At 33.8% G+C, this 17,903-nt stretch overlaps 2 protein-coding genes across 2 annotated transcripts in view; one reads left to right on the top strand and one right to left on the bottom strand.

Annotated features, from left to right (window-relative positions):
• Positions 1-14,163, bottom strand: part of LOC108687273 (serine-protein kinase ATM) — a 15,750-nt gene extending 1,587 nt beyond the window's left edge. The window contains exons 1-16 of the mRNA XM_018192964.1: positions 14,091-14,163; positions 13,291-13,428; positions 12,778-13,183; positions 12,260-12,616; positions 11,455-11,830; positions 10,364-11,212; positions 9,966-10,155; positions 9,111-9,883; positions 8,330-8,631; positions 6,901-8,071; positions 6,153-6,363; positions 5,510-5,946; positions 4,555-5,139; positions 3,029-3,884; positions 1,040-1,807; positions 315-797 (exon numbers count right to left, since the gene is read on the bottom strand). Of these exons, the coding sequence (XP_018048453.1) occupies positions 315-797; positions 1,040-1,807; positions 3,029-3,884; positions 4,555-5,139; positions 5,510-5,946; positions 6,153-6,363; positions 6,901-8,071; positions 8,330-8,631; positions 9,111-9,883; positions 9,966-10,155; positions 10,364-11,212; positions 11,455-11,830; positions 12,260-12,616; positions 12,778-13,183; positions 13,291-13,428; positions 14,091-14,162 (7,974 nt within the window). The 5' untranslated portion in view covers position 14,163. The remainder of the gene's footprint in view (positions 1-314; positions 798-1,039; positions 1,808-3,028; positions 3,885-4,554; positions 5,140-5,509; positions 5,947-6,152; positions 6,364-6,900; positions 8,072-8,329; positions 8,632-9,110; positions 9,884-9,965; positions 10,156-10,363; positions 11,213-11,454; positions 11,831-12,259; positions 12,617-12,777; positions 13,184-13,290; positions 13,429-14,090) is intronic.
• A 421-nt stretch (positions 14,164-14,584) lies between these two features.
• LOC108687226 (estradiol 17-beta-dehydrogenase 11-like) overlaps positions 14,585-17,903 on the top strand; it is a 6,662-nt gene continuing 3,343 nt past the window's right edge. The window contains exon 1 of the mRNA XM_018192887.1: positions 14,585-14,623. Within this exon, the coding sequence (XP_018048376.1) occupies positions 14,585-14,623 (39 nt within the window). The remainder of the gene's footprint in view (positions 14,624-17,903) is intronic.

The following is a 17,903-nucleotide window of genomic DNA, read 5'->3' as shown; positions in this document are numbered from 1 at the left end:
CTTACTTTCTTACTCTCTTGTGTTTTACTCTTTTACTCTTTTGTTTATTCAATAAGTAAATTACCATTTATAAAGATAAAGATAAAAGATAAAGAAGATAAAGAACAACTGGCCCTTAATTTTTTTAAAAATATTAAACTTTCAAAAATTAAAGTAAATGTTAAATATTATAAATCAAAAGATTTAAGAAAAAATATTTATTAAAATTACATTTTACAAAATATATTATAATAAAATTCATATTTTGATAACAGCCTGTTAGCACAATTAGTAATGAATTGAGAATAACGGAGAAATTTCTAGCTATCATTTACCTCGTTTGATTCTTGCGCGACATTCTTCATCTTATCTCTTGCCGCTTCCGCAGTCAGGCCGCGCGGATAATATTTCTTGTGCATGCCTGGCTTAACAGAACTGCCTACCAAGGTTACCGTGATGGGTACCGTGTTGTCGCACCACTCTAGCACGCCCGACCTCTGCGTCAGCGGCACTACTTTGTACGTTCTGATACGTAGATGCCGCCGTTGCGTCTCCTTACACGTGCACAGCAGAGTATTCATTACCGTGAACACTTGCTGCATAACTGCATCCTGCCGCAGGTCATCTTTCCCCTTGACCAATTGCCGGCGTTGTATACCATTGGTACCGACGCAGATAATCTTTTTAGGCATGTTCACGCCACCGACGAATTCGCAGGAATCTTGATATGATCTTACGCCGATTACATCGTCGTAATTGCCCGATGGTCTCACAGGTAGACTCATAGTTGGTAGAAGAACATTGTCCAAGTTCTTGATCTACAAAATCGATTGATTAGATATGGAATCATTGGATTTTGCGATCTATAATTATTATTCTTTCCAAAGAATTTTTTTATATTCTTTTGATTTAACATTCTTTTTAATTTTATATTCTTCAGAATCTAAATTATTTATACTGCTTTCCGAAAGCAATATAAATAATTTGAATGGATAGGACCTTGCTGTGTGTTCGTCTATAAGAATGTTGCTCAAGTGCAACTAATCAATTTAAAAAGTACCTTGGATATTGGCTGCTCTCGTGGTATCGCATAGCGTTTATTGGAGTAGCACTTGCCCTTGGGTTGCCAATAGGCAAGACTCAACAATGCCCGCGATAGGTTTTCCATTTCGTGAATGATTGTTCGCACAGAGGAGTCGATCAATCGGCTGAGAAGCTTCTTGGCGCCTAACACACGACGCTCTTCCTTCTTCGCATCTGTTGAATCCGATTCGTACTCGTCGTCGCTATGCAAGTTCTTCAGCGCCAGAACCACAGGCAATGTATGATATGGATGTTCCAGACTGCATCGTTCGAGGATCCGGAAGATTCGTGCGGAGAAGCCATACTGCTGCCTAATATCATTGTTTATGTGAGCAGCCAACTGAGGCACCAGCGGCACAAACTTGAATGAGGGTATGGTATCCAGTTCATCCAGTAGCTGTTCATTCACCTCATCGTCATACATGTTGTCCAGCCAGAGTGCCACCAGTCGGAAGATTAGCAGGTTATACTTCTCACTGCTACGCAGCGTCCTTAGATAGTATTTCAAAGCTTGCGCGAGATAATTACGCTTTTCCTGTTCGATGTTCTTCAACTCGGCCGCGTCGTTCGTCGATTGCCTTTGACTGATTATCACGGCGCGCTTGAAGTACTGATTGCTCATTTTCGCGTGGTCCACTTTATCCGTACTGCTACAAGCGTATTCCTTCAGTGCTTCGTATGTTGGCGAATTCATATACGTACTGATTTGTTGGTATTGTGTATCAGCAAAGCGCGCCAATGCAGCCTATAATGAAAAACACAAAGAATATACCAAGATAAATAAAATTCTTTCTACTGAGTTAATTGAGAATATAAATGCAATTTTATACATGTAACAAAAATAAAACTAAAGATTTAAGTAGAATAACTTCAAAGATACATTTGTAATGTTAATAATTTCAATAGAACGGAATTTAAAACTTTCGGAAATAAAAAAATAGTAAATGAAAATTTAAAAAATGAAGAGAAAAATAAAACTTATAGGTAATACAATGAAAATAACATAAAACAGCAAAATACAAATGGACATTAAGAGTTAACACTCGTTCAGTTATCACAGATCAGGGTGAGTTGCAATCATGACTTTGAATGTGAGAATTCTGGATTCTGAGAAAAATTATAATAAGCGAATTATGTTCGAGATACTTTACATAAATCGTCAATCCAATGGTCATGCATCAAACTGACACTGAGGCATTAAATCATAGTTACTTACAAATTCTCAACAAGTAATAATATGTTTATTTTTATCATTAACCGATATACTTTGTTCACGCGACACATCTCTTTTTGTATTCAACAATTATTATGTGACTAACATCAGTGCGAACATGACTCTCTTTTATGTTACTTAAATTATTTTTTAATCTAACTTTGACATTGTGATTTTTAAATTTATTGTAATGGATTGACAATGCTTAGATCCGCATGCATGGATCATTGTTGGAGATGGGGTGAGTTTCTGGCTAGCATACATTAGTTACACAAATTAATCTTCATCTATTCAAAAACTTTTGTTGCAATTATTAGCTTGAGTTCCACTATCTGTTCCACTCAGCTATGCAACTGGTTGGCACAACATTAGACTATGTTGAGGATAGTTGTTTCTCATCACATTTCCACTACGACTGCATTATTGAAGGTCAGAATTACGATTGTGCGAGACGCAGATTTTTATAGTGCAATAAGCGGTAACTTTTTATTGCTGAGAATGGCTCAAAAAATGAGCTGAAACGTACAAATTGAATTTGCTATGTATTAACAGTTATTAGCATTGCGCAATATAACATCCAGCGTTGACTCCTAACATCCATTTTGATGTTATATTTTCATTGTATTAATTTAAGGAGTCTATAAATTTTATATATTTCTTTATTTGAATTCTTATAGGTAATATAAATCGATTTATGCTGTTGCATGCAATTTCTCAATACTGATTACTTTGCATATATTTTTATCCTGCTACCTGCGTGTCATGTAAATTTTCGATAACATCGGATGTTTGTTCGTCAATAGCTTCGCTGATCTCAATGGACATTAAGTAATACTTTTGTATTACTGCCTGAGGATTTTCGGACTTAGTTTCCGCCATCCAATCACCGTAGATTCGCAGAGCTTTAGCTTTCAGACTTGGTTTTGGATCCTTCTTCTCGATTAGGCTCCGTAACAGATGACGCGCTATTACCTGCTCGCCTTTCATCCACGTTAAGAGTGAATCTTGATACAGCAGTTGGTTCTTCAGATTTGTGGGTAAATTTTGATGCAACTCGAGAGGTCTCAGCGCTCGAGTGGCCACCGAAAAATTACCCTGACTCTCCGCGACCTTTGCCAGATCCAAGCAAGTATCAAAAAATGCTTTCTGCACGTCTGCATTCGTCCGCAAAGACTCACGGATGCGGAACATGGTGATACGCTGTGATAGAATCGGTTCTACGTGGTCGAACTGACCGATCGAACTGATATTGTGTTCGTTCCAGCGTCGCAAAATTTCCGGATACTTCTTTTCCGAAGAATCAGCTGCCCAGCTCAGTTGCTCAATCTCACGCAACATCCGCAGTTGCGATAGCTTTTGATTGATGATCTTGCTACTCTCAGGGCTGATCACTCGTAATTCGCGTACCACGCTCATGCGGCCGCACTCAATCGCCCGATCTATACCTTGACGGTCGTTCTCGTGGAAGCATTTCAGTGCGTGGTAATGGTGAACATGAAACGCATTCTCCAGTGACTCCACTCGTAACTGCTGAGATTGAAAATCATTATAATTGGTGACGTCGTTGACAGGTAGATCCCATTTGCTGAGTCTCCAGGCGCACTCATAACTAGAGGAAGAAATTTATTTATAAATTTTTATGTTCAACTACAAATGAATAATAAAGCTATGTAGCAAGCAAAATAACATCTAATATTTATTAATATAATTCGATTTATCTAAAATGTTTCGACTTTTATTTAACCTTCTTTAATTATTCTACCTAATATGTTTTCCTACTATACAACTATATTAATTAATTGTTAAACATTAATTAGATATATATTAATTACATTTATATTAACGCCATTAAATTTGTATAGAGTGAATATAATATACAAGTTTGGAAACTCGGATTCACATGGATTCACACATTAATAAGCGCATAAGATCGATAATGCTAATTGTCACCAAATTTAATGACATTAATATAAGCGTATGTAGTCATTGTTTAACAATTAATTAATATAATCATATAATAGGGAAACATATAATATTAGGGAGAATAACTAAAGAAGACCAAGTAAATGTTTTAGATAAATCGAATGATTGTAGTAGAATTATATTAATAAATATTAGATATTATATTGCTCGTTTACATAGCCTCATTATTCATTTGTAGTTTAGCAAATCACTCGAGCTTTTTGCAAAATTCATATTTTATGCTCAAGCTATTAAATAAACTATGTACTTACTTTTTTATCTGCTTATGTAATTGTAATTATATATACATAATTCACCTAAATTTCTCGTCTAGGCTACCGCTCAGAAATTGCCACTGGAGAAATTGCAGTTCTGAGCGGTGTAACGCGTTTGCCATCTCCATCCTGGCGTTTGCCAACAGCGAGTAATTGTGATAGGACAACTCGATGTCCAGCGCGAGCATGACTTCATCCCAGCGATTAGTACGGGCGTAGTATTGCACACGAGAATCATGATCAAGCACATGCGACAACCCAGCTCCGGCGTCCGGATCGCTAATGTTCAAGTAGGTGTCCAGCATGATGTTTTGTAACACTCGGCCGATTTCTGGCTGGCGTTCATAAATATAGTCGATCCTCGGGTCATTGCTGAAATCCGGATAGTCCGTCGAAATTGATCCGCAAGCGAGTTGCGCGAACAGTAATGCTGTATAGTATGCGGAGCACTTGTGCGCCGCTCTGGCTAGATAGACGTAATCGAGTCTCAACGTCGCGCCATCCGGCAGTTGAGCGCGTATGTGGTTCACCACGTCCAACATACAGCGTACGATCTTCTGGTCGCAACTATCGCCTTTCGAAGTTGGCGATGCGGTAGTTTCCGCTTCATTGATTGCAAAGTGTTGCCTAATTGATATGAATTGATATGAATTATGAATTAGGTTTCACGATATTAAATAAGATGTTTACTGAAATCTTGTAAAAAATTCCCTGAGAATTTTCAGATTTCAAGGTATTTTTGTTTAAAAGTCCAAGTATAAAATGAAAAAATTTTTTAATACTTTGAAATAATGAAAATAATTAAAAAATTTTAATTTAAGTACAATTTCAAAATTCCTTGATTTCCAATAAATTCCGTAAAAATTCTTGATTTTCAAAGGTAAAGAGAAATTCCTTGAAAATTTCAGGTTTTTTTAGATAGTAAACACCTGGAATTATTTCTTAAATTTTCCGTCGTAAATTTTTAAACATTTACACTTAAATAAATTAATAATACCTAAAAAATTGATTAACACAATCACACAAGGTATCGATAAATTTATCGTTCTCATGAATGACGAGGTAAACGATTCTTGGCAAAATCAGTTCGCAGAATTCGACGCTGAGTCGACAAACCGACAGGAAGCTCTCCAAGTAGGAATCTGTGAAGCATTCGGCGACGCTACAGGTGACTTTGATGATCCATTCGGCATAATTCTCATTGTTTTGGATCGTCCACAGTTCATTTTTTGAATTCATAACAACGCGAAATCTTGCAGTGTCCACACTGAAGGATGTCTGCCTGATGCAACGGCCGCGAGCAAATGGTCGGATATAATCGATCTTCAGAGATGTGCACTTTAGGATGTTCGACAAGTCTGTTAAATATTTGAGATCAAATAGTTTCCGACCGTTGAAGGTCGACAGCACCGCATAAAGGGCTTCAGCGCTCACCTTAAATACAATTAATACGTATTGTTTATTTTAGGATAAAAAAAATATTTTTTTTTAAGAAATATTATACTTATATACTAAATTAAGAAAATATTTTACTAAATATTTTACTAAAATTTTTTTCGCTTAGGATACTACAATGCAATGAACATTCGAGATAACACGAGACTTAATTATTATTATGTAATAAAAAATTATATATATACTTTGCGAAGTTCCACTGAATTTTCCACGAGAAAATTCGTCAACATTGCAACCGATCGATAGGTCAAAGCTTCTATTGCACAGTCTGCTTCTTGGACGAAACTTCCAGCTGGTTGTAGAGCCATTGTAGAATCCATCGGGCCTAGTTCGCCAAAGCATTTCGTAGCCTCCATCGACACGCGCGGATTAGGTGATTGTGTTAGTCTGATGAGTCTGAGGAGTGAGTTTTAAAAATATTAGGGTAATGTTTCCTATTGATGTGTCTTTTAGTCAATTTGCTAATTAATTGCGAATTAATTATTTTATTTCAATGTACATTCATAACACAATGTTCTCAGATCCAATACAAGATACACTAATAGGGACAAGCTTAAAATCTTGCAATACATATTACTAGATTCACATAAATTCCTCATATTTTTCGAAAAATATTTAAAATACTTTAATAGTTAATATTTTAATAGTTAAAAAATATTATCTTTGATATCGTATACATTAATAATTTACTTAATAAAAACAGTTTTTTTTCTTATTTATTATTTATTATTCGAGCGTTTTCTTTATGGCTTATTGAAATACAAAAGCACACTAATAGAGACAATTATTCTATGCGATAAAATAAAAAATAAGGAAAATAAGAAAAAAAGAAAGAAATTAAATAATATTATTATTATATATATTATTATATAATATAATATTAATATTAATTAACGTATATGTAATATTAATTGGAATAAAATGCATATTTACCTGAATATCAACCGATGCAGGATGTTAGCACCATTCTCAGGATATGGACTCTGCAACTTTTGGTGTAATTTTTGTAGCTCACTTTTTCTCGTCGATAACTGCTGCGTGAAATTCGCGAGATCTTCCAGGCACTCGACGTTTTCCTCACCTATGGCATCCAGGAAACGTTCCAATTCGCCTTCAAGGCATAGCGCAGATCCGTCGTCCAATCTGATAGTATTATGAGTTTCTCTTACATCTTTGAAGACTTCATGATTTGGGAACGAGCCGAGTTTTGCGATGGCCTCTCGTAGTACATTTCTTTGCTCCACCACGAGAAATCTAAGTAGACTCGCAGCCATCTCACTGATGCTGCTATTTTTCGATTGCGCTAGGCTGATCAAATTTGCCACGATAAACCGGAGGACGTCTTGGACCTCCGTGGCTCTCGCGGGCAGCGCTTGTCTTAGGAACAGATCCAGGAATTTGCAGCATGCCGCAACGAGCGTTTCGTCGCCATCACCGCCATTCCTGGTGAGATGCAATAAACTGTAGCACACATCTCGGATCAGGAACGCGGCCATCTCATTGAAGATGGATTTCGAGAGATCATGTGTTAGCCGCAAGCAGAAGTATGCGTACTGATGCAGCCGCTTGAGCTTACCCTCGCGAGAGCGCGACGAGTGTACAGCGCTTGCGAGCCGCAACAGTGTTTTTTGCAGCGTTGCTGGTTGTTGTTCGACCAGCATGTGTGTGTTTAAAGAATGACCCGATTCTAGATAATCAAAGCACAGATCTAGCATGCCTCGTGAGAAATGCGGCGGATCCGTCGCTGGAAAGCACGTAAATGAGATCGAAAGAATCTTCTTAAAGTCATCTTCATCATGTAGCCGCCGTATTAGTTCTACAAGAATGTCCTGCAAGCGAGAACGGAATAGCTGACTGAATTTTTTCATGTTTGCAAACTCGTCCGTGTTATTTATCAACTTGCGCATTGTGTCAGTATCGAATACAATGGCGCGCGATATCAGCCACACGAAGCAGGATGGGAAAACGTCCTCGAAGACTTTATTGAAGTCCACATCGATATTCATGCAAAAAGACACGGTTTTTTCGATGTCCGAAGTGCGCAATAGAATTGGGACAATGCAGTTGATATTCTTTCTAAAGAATTCATCGATAGTCTTGCATCCTATTGATAATAATAAATTTGATTCAATTTATAGTGCTTATATTAAAGATCGATTTATGTTATATTGTAAATGTCATATTTTTTAATCTTATAAAACTGTAATAAAAAAATCTTTACTTGTACCATTAGTGGATTTGTCAGACGCCACAAAAAATTTGTTTTTCATAATATTAGTATTAAGTTGGTATAAATAATTGAATTTTTTATTTTAAAACCACTATTGTATTAATTGCATCAAATCAACGAACATATTCTTACCCATAAGCATCCATGGAAAGTTCTGTAATTGACAATGCGCATCCTCGATCCAAGAAGTCAGCAGATAATTCAAATTATCTTCAATGAGCGACATGTACGTCGTCGTGTGCTGCGTTGCCACCAAGAGAACCTTCCGCACCGTTTGTACATTCACTTGCTTTTCCGTTGTTAATCGCAATATCGCATTCAGAGCGCGGCCCTGAAGAACTCCACTGGCGCATGCCACAGAGGCTAGCGCAATCAACGCGGTTACTGTTCTAGTCTCCTTTTCATCTTGCAGTTGACTTTCTCTCAAACTATTGCTATTTCACAAAAATGAAAAAAAAAAAAAAGAATTACTAGCGCTACTCAGAGGAACAACATTATTATGTATTCTTTTGAATCATGCGCAAATATTAAAAATTGCTCTGAAAATTTTAAGTATTTTTCATATAATTTTTCAAAATTTTATGTTAATTTTAAAATCTTTCGGAATTTCTGAATGATAATTTTTAATAATTTTTAAAAAAATTTCTCAAATTTTTTTATGCAAATTGGAATACTTTTCAGAATACTAAGAAAGTCTACAGCTCTTCTAGAATTTTTCTCATACTTTTTCAATATTTTTGCGAGTAATACATATAAAAATTCTAAAACAAATTTTCAGAATGCTATAAATGCTATAAAATAGACAAAGAATAAATATTATAAGTTTTTGTAAAAACAATTTATAATATTGCTATCTACTTTATTTTAATACTGGTATCAAATTTATATATCTCTCTATTAATAATGTTGATACTTCTGTAAGTTGGAATTCGACTGCTTTGCTTCATCGAGCAGCTCGAACACTGTTTCTTCCATCTTGACGAAGATATGTTCCTTCCATCTATGAGCAACGTTTCTGAAGGATAGAATCTCTTGCAGACATTGTACTGCTTGCGACCGGAGTACAAAGAGTGTATCACCAATGTAATTGAGGATGCTGTCCAATATCATCAAAACGTCGTCATCATTGGAAATGTAAACGCTATTCCAGGAGAAGTTCGGATCAATCCGTATGAAACTGCATACACACTTCATGTAACTCGTATGCACAAGAACGCTACAGTTACGATTACAAATGCGCTTATGGAGCTGTTCGAGCACATGGACGAACGTTTTGGATGAATAATCATATTTAATCGCGTATTCGAAGAAGTATGGTAGCAGATTTAATAGCTGTCGCAATGATTCCTCATCTTTGCAACCTTCCTGGCATACTTCCAGCAGAAATTTCAACGGCGTATCCGCGCACTCACGCTGGATCTCATCATGATCGCGTGCAATGAGTGATTCCAGGATCAACAGTGACATTCTGGAATCCACATAGCTCGTGAAGTCCTGCTGCATAGTCAGCAAGTTATGCATCATCTTTTTCTGCAACGTGGATTTGCTGTGATTTGCATCGATGTGTAAAGCGCAGAAGGATGATAAGGCCTCTACGATCTGCAGATGAATCACGCCTTCACGCGGATGGCTTGGCTTTGGGTCTGATGTCTCCAGATACATGCTGGCGTTCCGCTTGCGTCTTCCCTGAAATGACGATGACATGACGATTACAGTCATTAAAAACAATTTCTTTATTACACAAAAACAAATTAATTTCTTTGTTTACCTGATAAGTGTTAGACTCTTCATTACAATCGTAATTACAATTGTCGTCTTGATTCAATAGATCGAATATGTTTTTGATCATGTCCATTGTAGACGCAGAGACAATTATTTTAGCAATATCCGTATCGTAAGTTGTCCCATAAAGCATCCTCAATGCTCTGGTTATGCTAAGTAGAAATATATTTTTGCACCTGCGAGGAAACATTGTAATAAAAAGCATATTCAGCACATTTGTAAGAATACAGAATAGTAAAAAAAAAAAAAAAACTTAAGTTCTGCTAAGCCCAATCTAATCTAATAATTACAAAATTTGGAAGTACAAAAGTATTGAATGATTCCTTAATAGTATTTGAAATGAGAAAAAATAAAAAACTTCTTTCGCTCTATTAAAACTCATACCTAGTCCAGTCAATTTTCGTCAGAACTTCATAGCTGTCATTCAATTGTTTCTCCATTGCATCGATCAACGGACAGTAGCCAGCGATATCCTTCGTCGTGAAAATATTCTGTTGCTTCAGAATGGATAATAATCTTGCCAGGAACGTAAACTTCATCAGCACGACATAGATTTCACGTGTATTTCTATTCTCGTCATTGGAATCATCCTCTTGAATAATCTTGTGCATTTGCTTCATCAGGAAGTTAAATACTTCCTGTACGTAAGAGACAGAATTTCCAGTGTCGGGTATTATCCCGGAATCTTGTTCGATAAGCTTGTTTTTCGAATTCACCGACAATGCTATCTTAAACGTCAAGAACGCATGACAGAGTTGCGGAAGCTCTGTTGACTGAATGTCTTGATGAGGCATAAAAGTAATCACGCGCGCTTTCTCGTGGTTCTGCAAGAATTTCTGCTCAGTCTTAATATTTTGTCTGTAACGAGATTTCAGAACAAGATTCACTGATAATTCACAAATGTCTTCGACAACCTCGATGGACAATCGCATCGCCAGCTTCTGCCATGTATGATCCGGAACGTTTAGCAGCCACTCTAGAAGGCGTGTCCTATCACAGATTGGCGTCATCATCATCGAGGGCGACGAATCCAGCACCGATGTGGTCGCGTCCACTGGTAGAGAGACACGCTCACACAGTCGTCGCAATGTATGTACGCTATTCGGCGACCAGCGAATCGCCTTGGTCAGGTACAATCTAAGAAGAGCGTTTGCGTTTGGCAGTCTATTGTACCTTATAAAACAGCGAATCAATGAATGGCCCGATTCCTCGTTTTGATTCGCTCCTAGAGACCTGCAAGGATAATCTTATTGCAATTACAAAATTCCTTAATTATAAAATGCAACAATATCAATGTAACATTAGAATTAAATGTTATATACCTAAAAAATATTTATAGACAACACTTACACAATTTTCTTAGTAAAATTTGTTTTAGTAAAACATAAAAACTAAATTTTTTTAACAGGAAAATTACGTAATATTCTAAATTAATTTATATAAATAAATTAATATAATAAAATTTAAATTAATACCGAAGTAACATATCCCAGATCTTGTTCCAATGAATTGTAGCATCTTGTATTTCCTCTCCATTAGATACTTCAATTTCCATGAGAATAGCAGCTAGATTGTACAAATTGTTCATGATAGACTCATCTCGAGACACAGCGATCTCCGTTAAATGTTGCAGCAAGGGTGCGAGATCTTGCGATCTCAGACACTGTGGATATTTTCTTAGGGTTTCTGTCAGAATTCTTAACAATGACCACACTTCCTCGGGACTACTGTTCGTTATCAGGTCAACAATATTTTCAATTCTATTCATTGTTCGTCTGCGTTTGATTGATTGAGAAGGGTTATCGAGAGAGCTAGTAGAATTTATTGAGTTGTCCATTATTTGTTTTACGACTGCAAAAAAATATGTAATGTTTGTTAAATTGATAATTTCTTTTACAACTAAATCATTACAAGGTATATACAATTATTTATACAATCAAATCTTTTATAAATTTAAAAAAAGACATTAAAACAGTAATATCATTGTTAACAATCAATTCCGAGAATTCCCCAGAAACGCGCGCCGAACTTAAAAATTTTTTTTACTCTATTACATACGTAGTATATAAATTCACATAAGAATCATACAAGCATTTAAAATCCAACTAGACCGTTTAATCTCTAGGAGTTTTTAATTTATAGAATAGAATTTAATTGCTGCTAAAAAGAAAGCCATTTATCTGTGCAATTAATAAAATAATTGATATAGATAAATAATATATTAGTGTTTTTATTATTTAAAGCATACGTTAAATATATTTGTGTGTTAAAAAATAGCACCTTCACTAGCAAATTGGATGAAACTGCGCCACTGCACGTCCAATTTGCAATTCTCCTGGACAAGCAGATACATGTTACATAGCAATTTCCTCCATTCGTTCCAATCAAATGCAAAAGCACCATCATCATGCCTCGAGATACCTTCTGGATGATGAATCTGTAGGAAGATCAACAGCAGCTTATACTTTTCCTCAGAACCATTCAAACATAAGATATTCATCAATATGCTTTCACTAAACTTGCAGAGCGTGATTCTGGATTCTGTGATGATTTGCCTGCATACACTGCTACTTAGTTTGTAGAAAGACTCTGTCAACTGTTCGTTGTTTGCTTTCACATCTTTTAAAACGTCATTTTCTAAAATGTAAAGTAAAATAAATTTATTTTGGATCAATTTTAAGTAATATAGACAATATCAACTCAACATTTGTTTATAAATATAAAAAAAATATTTAAAATATTTTGTAAAATATAAACATAAAATAGTTAATTCGGAATAATTTGAAAGTTCAACGCACCCAGAAACAATAACAAATCTTTTACATAAAAAAATAAATTCGTATGTAAGAAAGAATAATCAACAATCATCTGCAACGCATCTAACACAATATGGCTTTGGAGGTGTGCCTTTTTATACAGCTTGGTGCAAACTTTCAATAGTTCCCTCCATTGCTCTGGCATAATATTTCTGTGATATATATTTTTGGGCAATATATATTTTACTAATATCCCTAGATAAGTATCCTGATAATGCACATAGACCTTAGAGTCTAATATCTGCAATATTCGAGAGACTATATCGCTGCTTTTCAAAAAATCAGCTGACTTCTCGCTGACTCGGCGAACTGTATCCTTCATCAAGTCACAGATAGATTGCCTTTCACTACTCTTAGCATTTGTCTCTTTACTAGGCTTCTCTGCTTCCTATTATTATTCAAATAGCATCATCAAAAATAAATGAAATTATAAATATATAACATACAAAATATTGGAACTGTTTTGTATGTACATTTCAATATGATTCTCCTTACATCGGTAACTAACTTGTGAACTGTGGATATAATACAGTGCCAGTTGGCCTTTCCTAAAGCTTTGCTCTTGGTATTCTGGCATATTTCTGTGAGAGCATCGTCATTTTGATATAAATCCTTTAATTCGGACACAAATTTCTGAAAATTAACAGGTCTTTGTCACACAAGAAATAATAGAAGTAAAAGGATTGTACATTAATATAGTTGATATATATTTTAGATTTTTAACTGGGAATCCGTTTTCTATGTTTGAACTAGTGTACATTTTTGAAACCTAAAGTGAGATAAGTATTTGCTTGATATTTGACAAATGCAAGAGTTCTAGTACAGTCTAGTAGGAATAAAAAAAAACAGACCTTAAATTCTTTTACCGATATAGCTTTGTAGATAAAGACAGCAATTGACTCGAAACACTCTGTACATACGTCAAAATCAACTATTAAATCAGGCCTGTCCAATTTGAGCTCTGGAACAAAAAAACAAAGCCATTGACGTAAAAAAATCAATATGGATAAGATTTTGAAGATTGTAAAGTGTTGATACATGTCTGAGCGACGCTCTATCATCAACACTTTACTTTAATCCATGAAATCTTATTCACATTAAATTTTTTTGGCTCCGGCGCTCAAATTGGACAGGCCTGTTGTAGATTAACTTGCGAATGTCTGCGAATAAGATATCTCTATTTATTTTACATCGATCACCAAATCGAAGATTGAATAATTTTAATTTAATTTCCCGGTTAAAAACACAAAACGAATCAGATTCCTGAAACAAATAACGATTAATAACGCGATTACCTTTCTATCAGTCACTTTCGAGCTATTTGCTAGCTTTAGAATGTCGGAAATTCTATCCGATACTCGCGACATATTCGCAATTCCACCAGTACTCTAATAAACGTCGACACATTAGCTGTAAAAGGGATTTGAAAAAAATTACATCAGATTCTGACAATTGTTCGCAAAACATTGAACTACAATGAAAGTAAGAGAGAAAGAGAGGAAATGTTTGATCCTCCCGCGAAATACAACAAAGTGCCAACTGCCATGTGTTATTTCATCTTCATCATAGATTATAAACGCAATCTAAATAGGCAAATGCATGTATGCAGAGAGAAACCTGAGAAAGGACATGACGGCCCAAACCTGGGAGTCGATTGTGTATCTTCAAATGAGGTGAAAAATTCATTAGAGTATTCATAATTTAATTGGTCAATACCTAGTAACCTTTGCTCACTTTTGTAATTTTCATCTCCTTTCAAAATCCACAATCAACCCCCTGTAACTGCAAAATGCTGTCGCGCATTACACCGCCCTCTGACAAAGTAAAGGTAAACTACATAGCAACGTCTACTTTTTTTATGATACATTGATTTTGAAAAGTGGACGATGTATCGTAAGAGAAGTGGACGTTGCTATGTAGTTTACGTCTATTTTATCAGAGGGCGATGTAGTGCGTGGCAGCATTTTGCGATTACAGATTTTAAACTGCCCTCTCTCAGATTTCTTTCTGGTTGTCATCGATAGCAGGCATTGTAGGATTTCTCTTAATTTATTTCTATTCTACAATAGAAACTCTTTGTTTCTTGGTTTTTACCTTTTTTCTCCTTGCAACCATTTTATCAATAATTGCATTTTTTGCTATCTCTGGTGAAAATTTTTCTCAGAATTTTTCATATAATTTTTTAGAATTTCTATATAATTTTTCAGAATTTCTCTATAATTTTGTAACTTTCTCACATTTTTTATATGAATTGGAACATTTCTCAGAAAATCTACATCTTTTCTCAGAATTTTTCATATATGTTAATTATGAAATATCGTAAGATTTTTAAGATTTTTTGTAAGTATAATTTCTGATGAAATGTTATAAAATCTAAAAAATTTAAAAGTACTTTTTAAAAATTATAGAATGAAAAATTTCAGAATATTTCAGAATTCACTTGTATGAGAAGTTTAGAGAGAAGATGTAAGCTTTCCGAATATTTCTGAGTATTTCTGAAAAATGTTCCAATTCATATAAAAATTATGAGAAAAATTTTCACCAGGGATCTCTTATTTCTTTCGAAATTCATTAACTTTTATTCCGGCCGATATAAAATAAAAAACTAAATAAGAAGCAAAAAGACAAGATGTAAAAAATAACAAAGAGCAAGAAACAGGAAACAAAAAGCACATTATAGAACTTTAGTTCCTTTTTATTCCGTTACAAAACATGTAGTTCGAGATAAATCTGATTTTTTTCTTAAGCCTTCAATTATGCTCACAATAGCTAGAAATTATTCCGCGATTTTAGACAGAAAAGGAATTAATGTTGAAACAATTCAGTCACAACATCAATGAGATTCATCAATTCTTTCTTCAGCCGAGATCTCGAATCTGATACATGAAGGATACAAGGCTTTATAATATCTATTCTTTTTTTATAATACATTCAATACTTACGAAAAATAAATGATTTAAATACACAAATATTTAAGTGCTTTCAGCTCATGTAAGGCTCTATTTTCAGGTATGATAGATGCGCTTGAGGACGAATTACATGTATCTAATGAGGGAAAGTCTTTAATCAAATTTACTACGGTCTATCCTTATATGATACGAGAAAAAGCCGTTTGCAAAAAGCCGAAATTAAATAAAATGTATGTTTTATAGAAAAAATTAATACAATTAATTTAAACAGATAAATGTAATCACGTATGCAAATATGACATGGGGTATTAAGATTGATAATAAGAATTTCTATCTAATTGTAGGAAATATTTTTACAACTTATCGAAGATAGACAGCTGCACAACTAATTAAAAGTCAAAATATAAGAACAAGATCTGTACCATTATTTTGGTTACCACTCATAAAATTTATTAGGTAATTGCAATATTTACAAACATATATAATTATATACTAATAATCTAATTTACAATTGATATTATGTAATATCTAGTATATCATAATGTTTGAAATTATATAATATTTATATGCTTGTTTGAAGCAAAAAAGTAAGTAAAGAAAATAAAATACTTAATGAAGCATAATGAAGCAAAACAAAGTAATAATACGGTCTGGTGCATACGATTAATGTTTCTTTCTTTTTTACATTTTTACACATGCATTTAGTGATATTTTTGCATGTAGGACCGATTGTTCTATTGGGTAAGCAAGATTATCTAATCACATGTGCGGATTATCAGATTTATCTAATAGATAAAATTTATCAAAAGATGAAACAATCGGACCTTAAGAGTCAAATCTTGAAAAGTTGAAGAGATATGTAAATACATTTCTATATAAATAGTCTATATTCTATATATAGTAATAAACTATATTCTATATAAATACGGAAGATTCCAAAAACTGATTATTCTTAGACTCGCGTGAAGAGAGTTTAATATGTTGCAATAGAAGGACATAGACAGCTATTACAATTGGGTAAAAAATAAAATTCCTTTAGCGGCGAGACCGTGAGTTGTGGGATTATAGTTCATTTTATCAGTGCGAAGCATTTTATACAACCCTAATACAAAAAAAATTATATATTTATGTTGGAAACGATCCATTTTCTATTCTTGTTTGTATCGAATTTTTTAACATATTTGAATTTAATGTAATATAATGTGTAGATTATGTTAAAAAGATTTTTGTGTTAAATTAATATTCAACGTTACTTGGTGTCAAAATAATACAATTTATGAAGTGAACAAGTAATGTAAAATAATGTGTTCTAAAACATAAATTTTAAGATGAATTAATGAAATATGTGTTAATTTAACATATAAATGTTAATTATATTAAAAATAAATACCTCCACAGTTTGTTTACAACTGTGTCAGCAATACTTTTTGTAATAATTTTTTTACACAATATCTGTATTTCTAATTATATTCATTTTATTATGTTAAAAAATATAAAAATTTGAGTGTATCGTTTGGGAAATATGAAATGAATTATATTTGACACAAATTCTCTAATAATGTAATAATACTATAGATTTGAACACTGAAATAACCCGCAAACCGTATAGTTTTTGTATAGAAAGTACTCGTAGAAATCCCAGAAGCAATATTCTAAAATATTAACAATAATCAAGAATTATTTACATTCAACATTAATCAATTAATTTCGTCTGTTATTTTAAAAATATGTGTTTAATATAATGATAAATAATATAAGTTATAAATTTAATTATATATTATTTACTGTGTGTGTGTTTGAAAAAAAACAATTCAGCATTTATATGGTAAATTATAGTACACGCTATACTAAATACAAAAGCCTTAGTGAACATAGGTCGAAAGCTCAAACGTTTTTGAGATATAAACATTTTTACTTGCTATATTTACAGAATATTTTTCACATGACTTCCTCTCCACTTTTCTTGCAGAGTCTTACAATTCTTCTTGCAGAACTCAGTTATAAACGCTAAGGCAAACATCGCGACACGTAGAAGCAAGTAAATCATTCATGATGCTAACATTTTAAAATATTTATATTTCAGAAATGGTTAAGCTTCGACCTATGTTCACTAAGGTTTTTTTTATTTGCAATCAGATTTTTTTAACACTATATATTTTATATTGTATTATATAATACATACTTTTTATAATATACTAT

Source organism: Atta colombica, unplaced genomic scaffold (genome assembly GCF_001594045.1).
Source record: "Atta colombica isolate Treedump-2 unplaced genomic scaffold, Acol1.0 scaffold203, whole genome shotgun sequence".
NCBI lineage: Eukaryota > Metazoa > Arthropoda > Insecta > Hymenoptera > Formicidae > Atta > Atta colombica.
The sequence above is the reverse complement of the archived record's forward strand: the minus strand, read 5'-3'. Positions and strand labels throughout refer to the sequence as shown.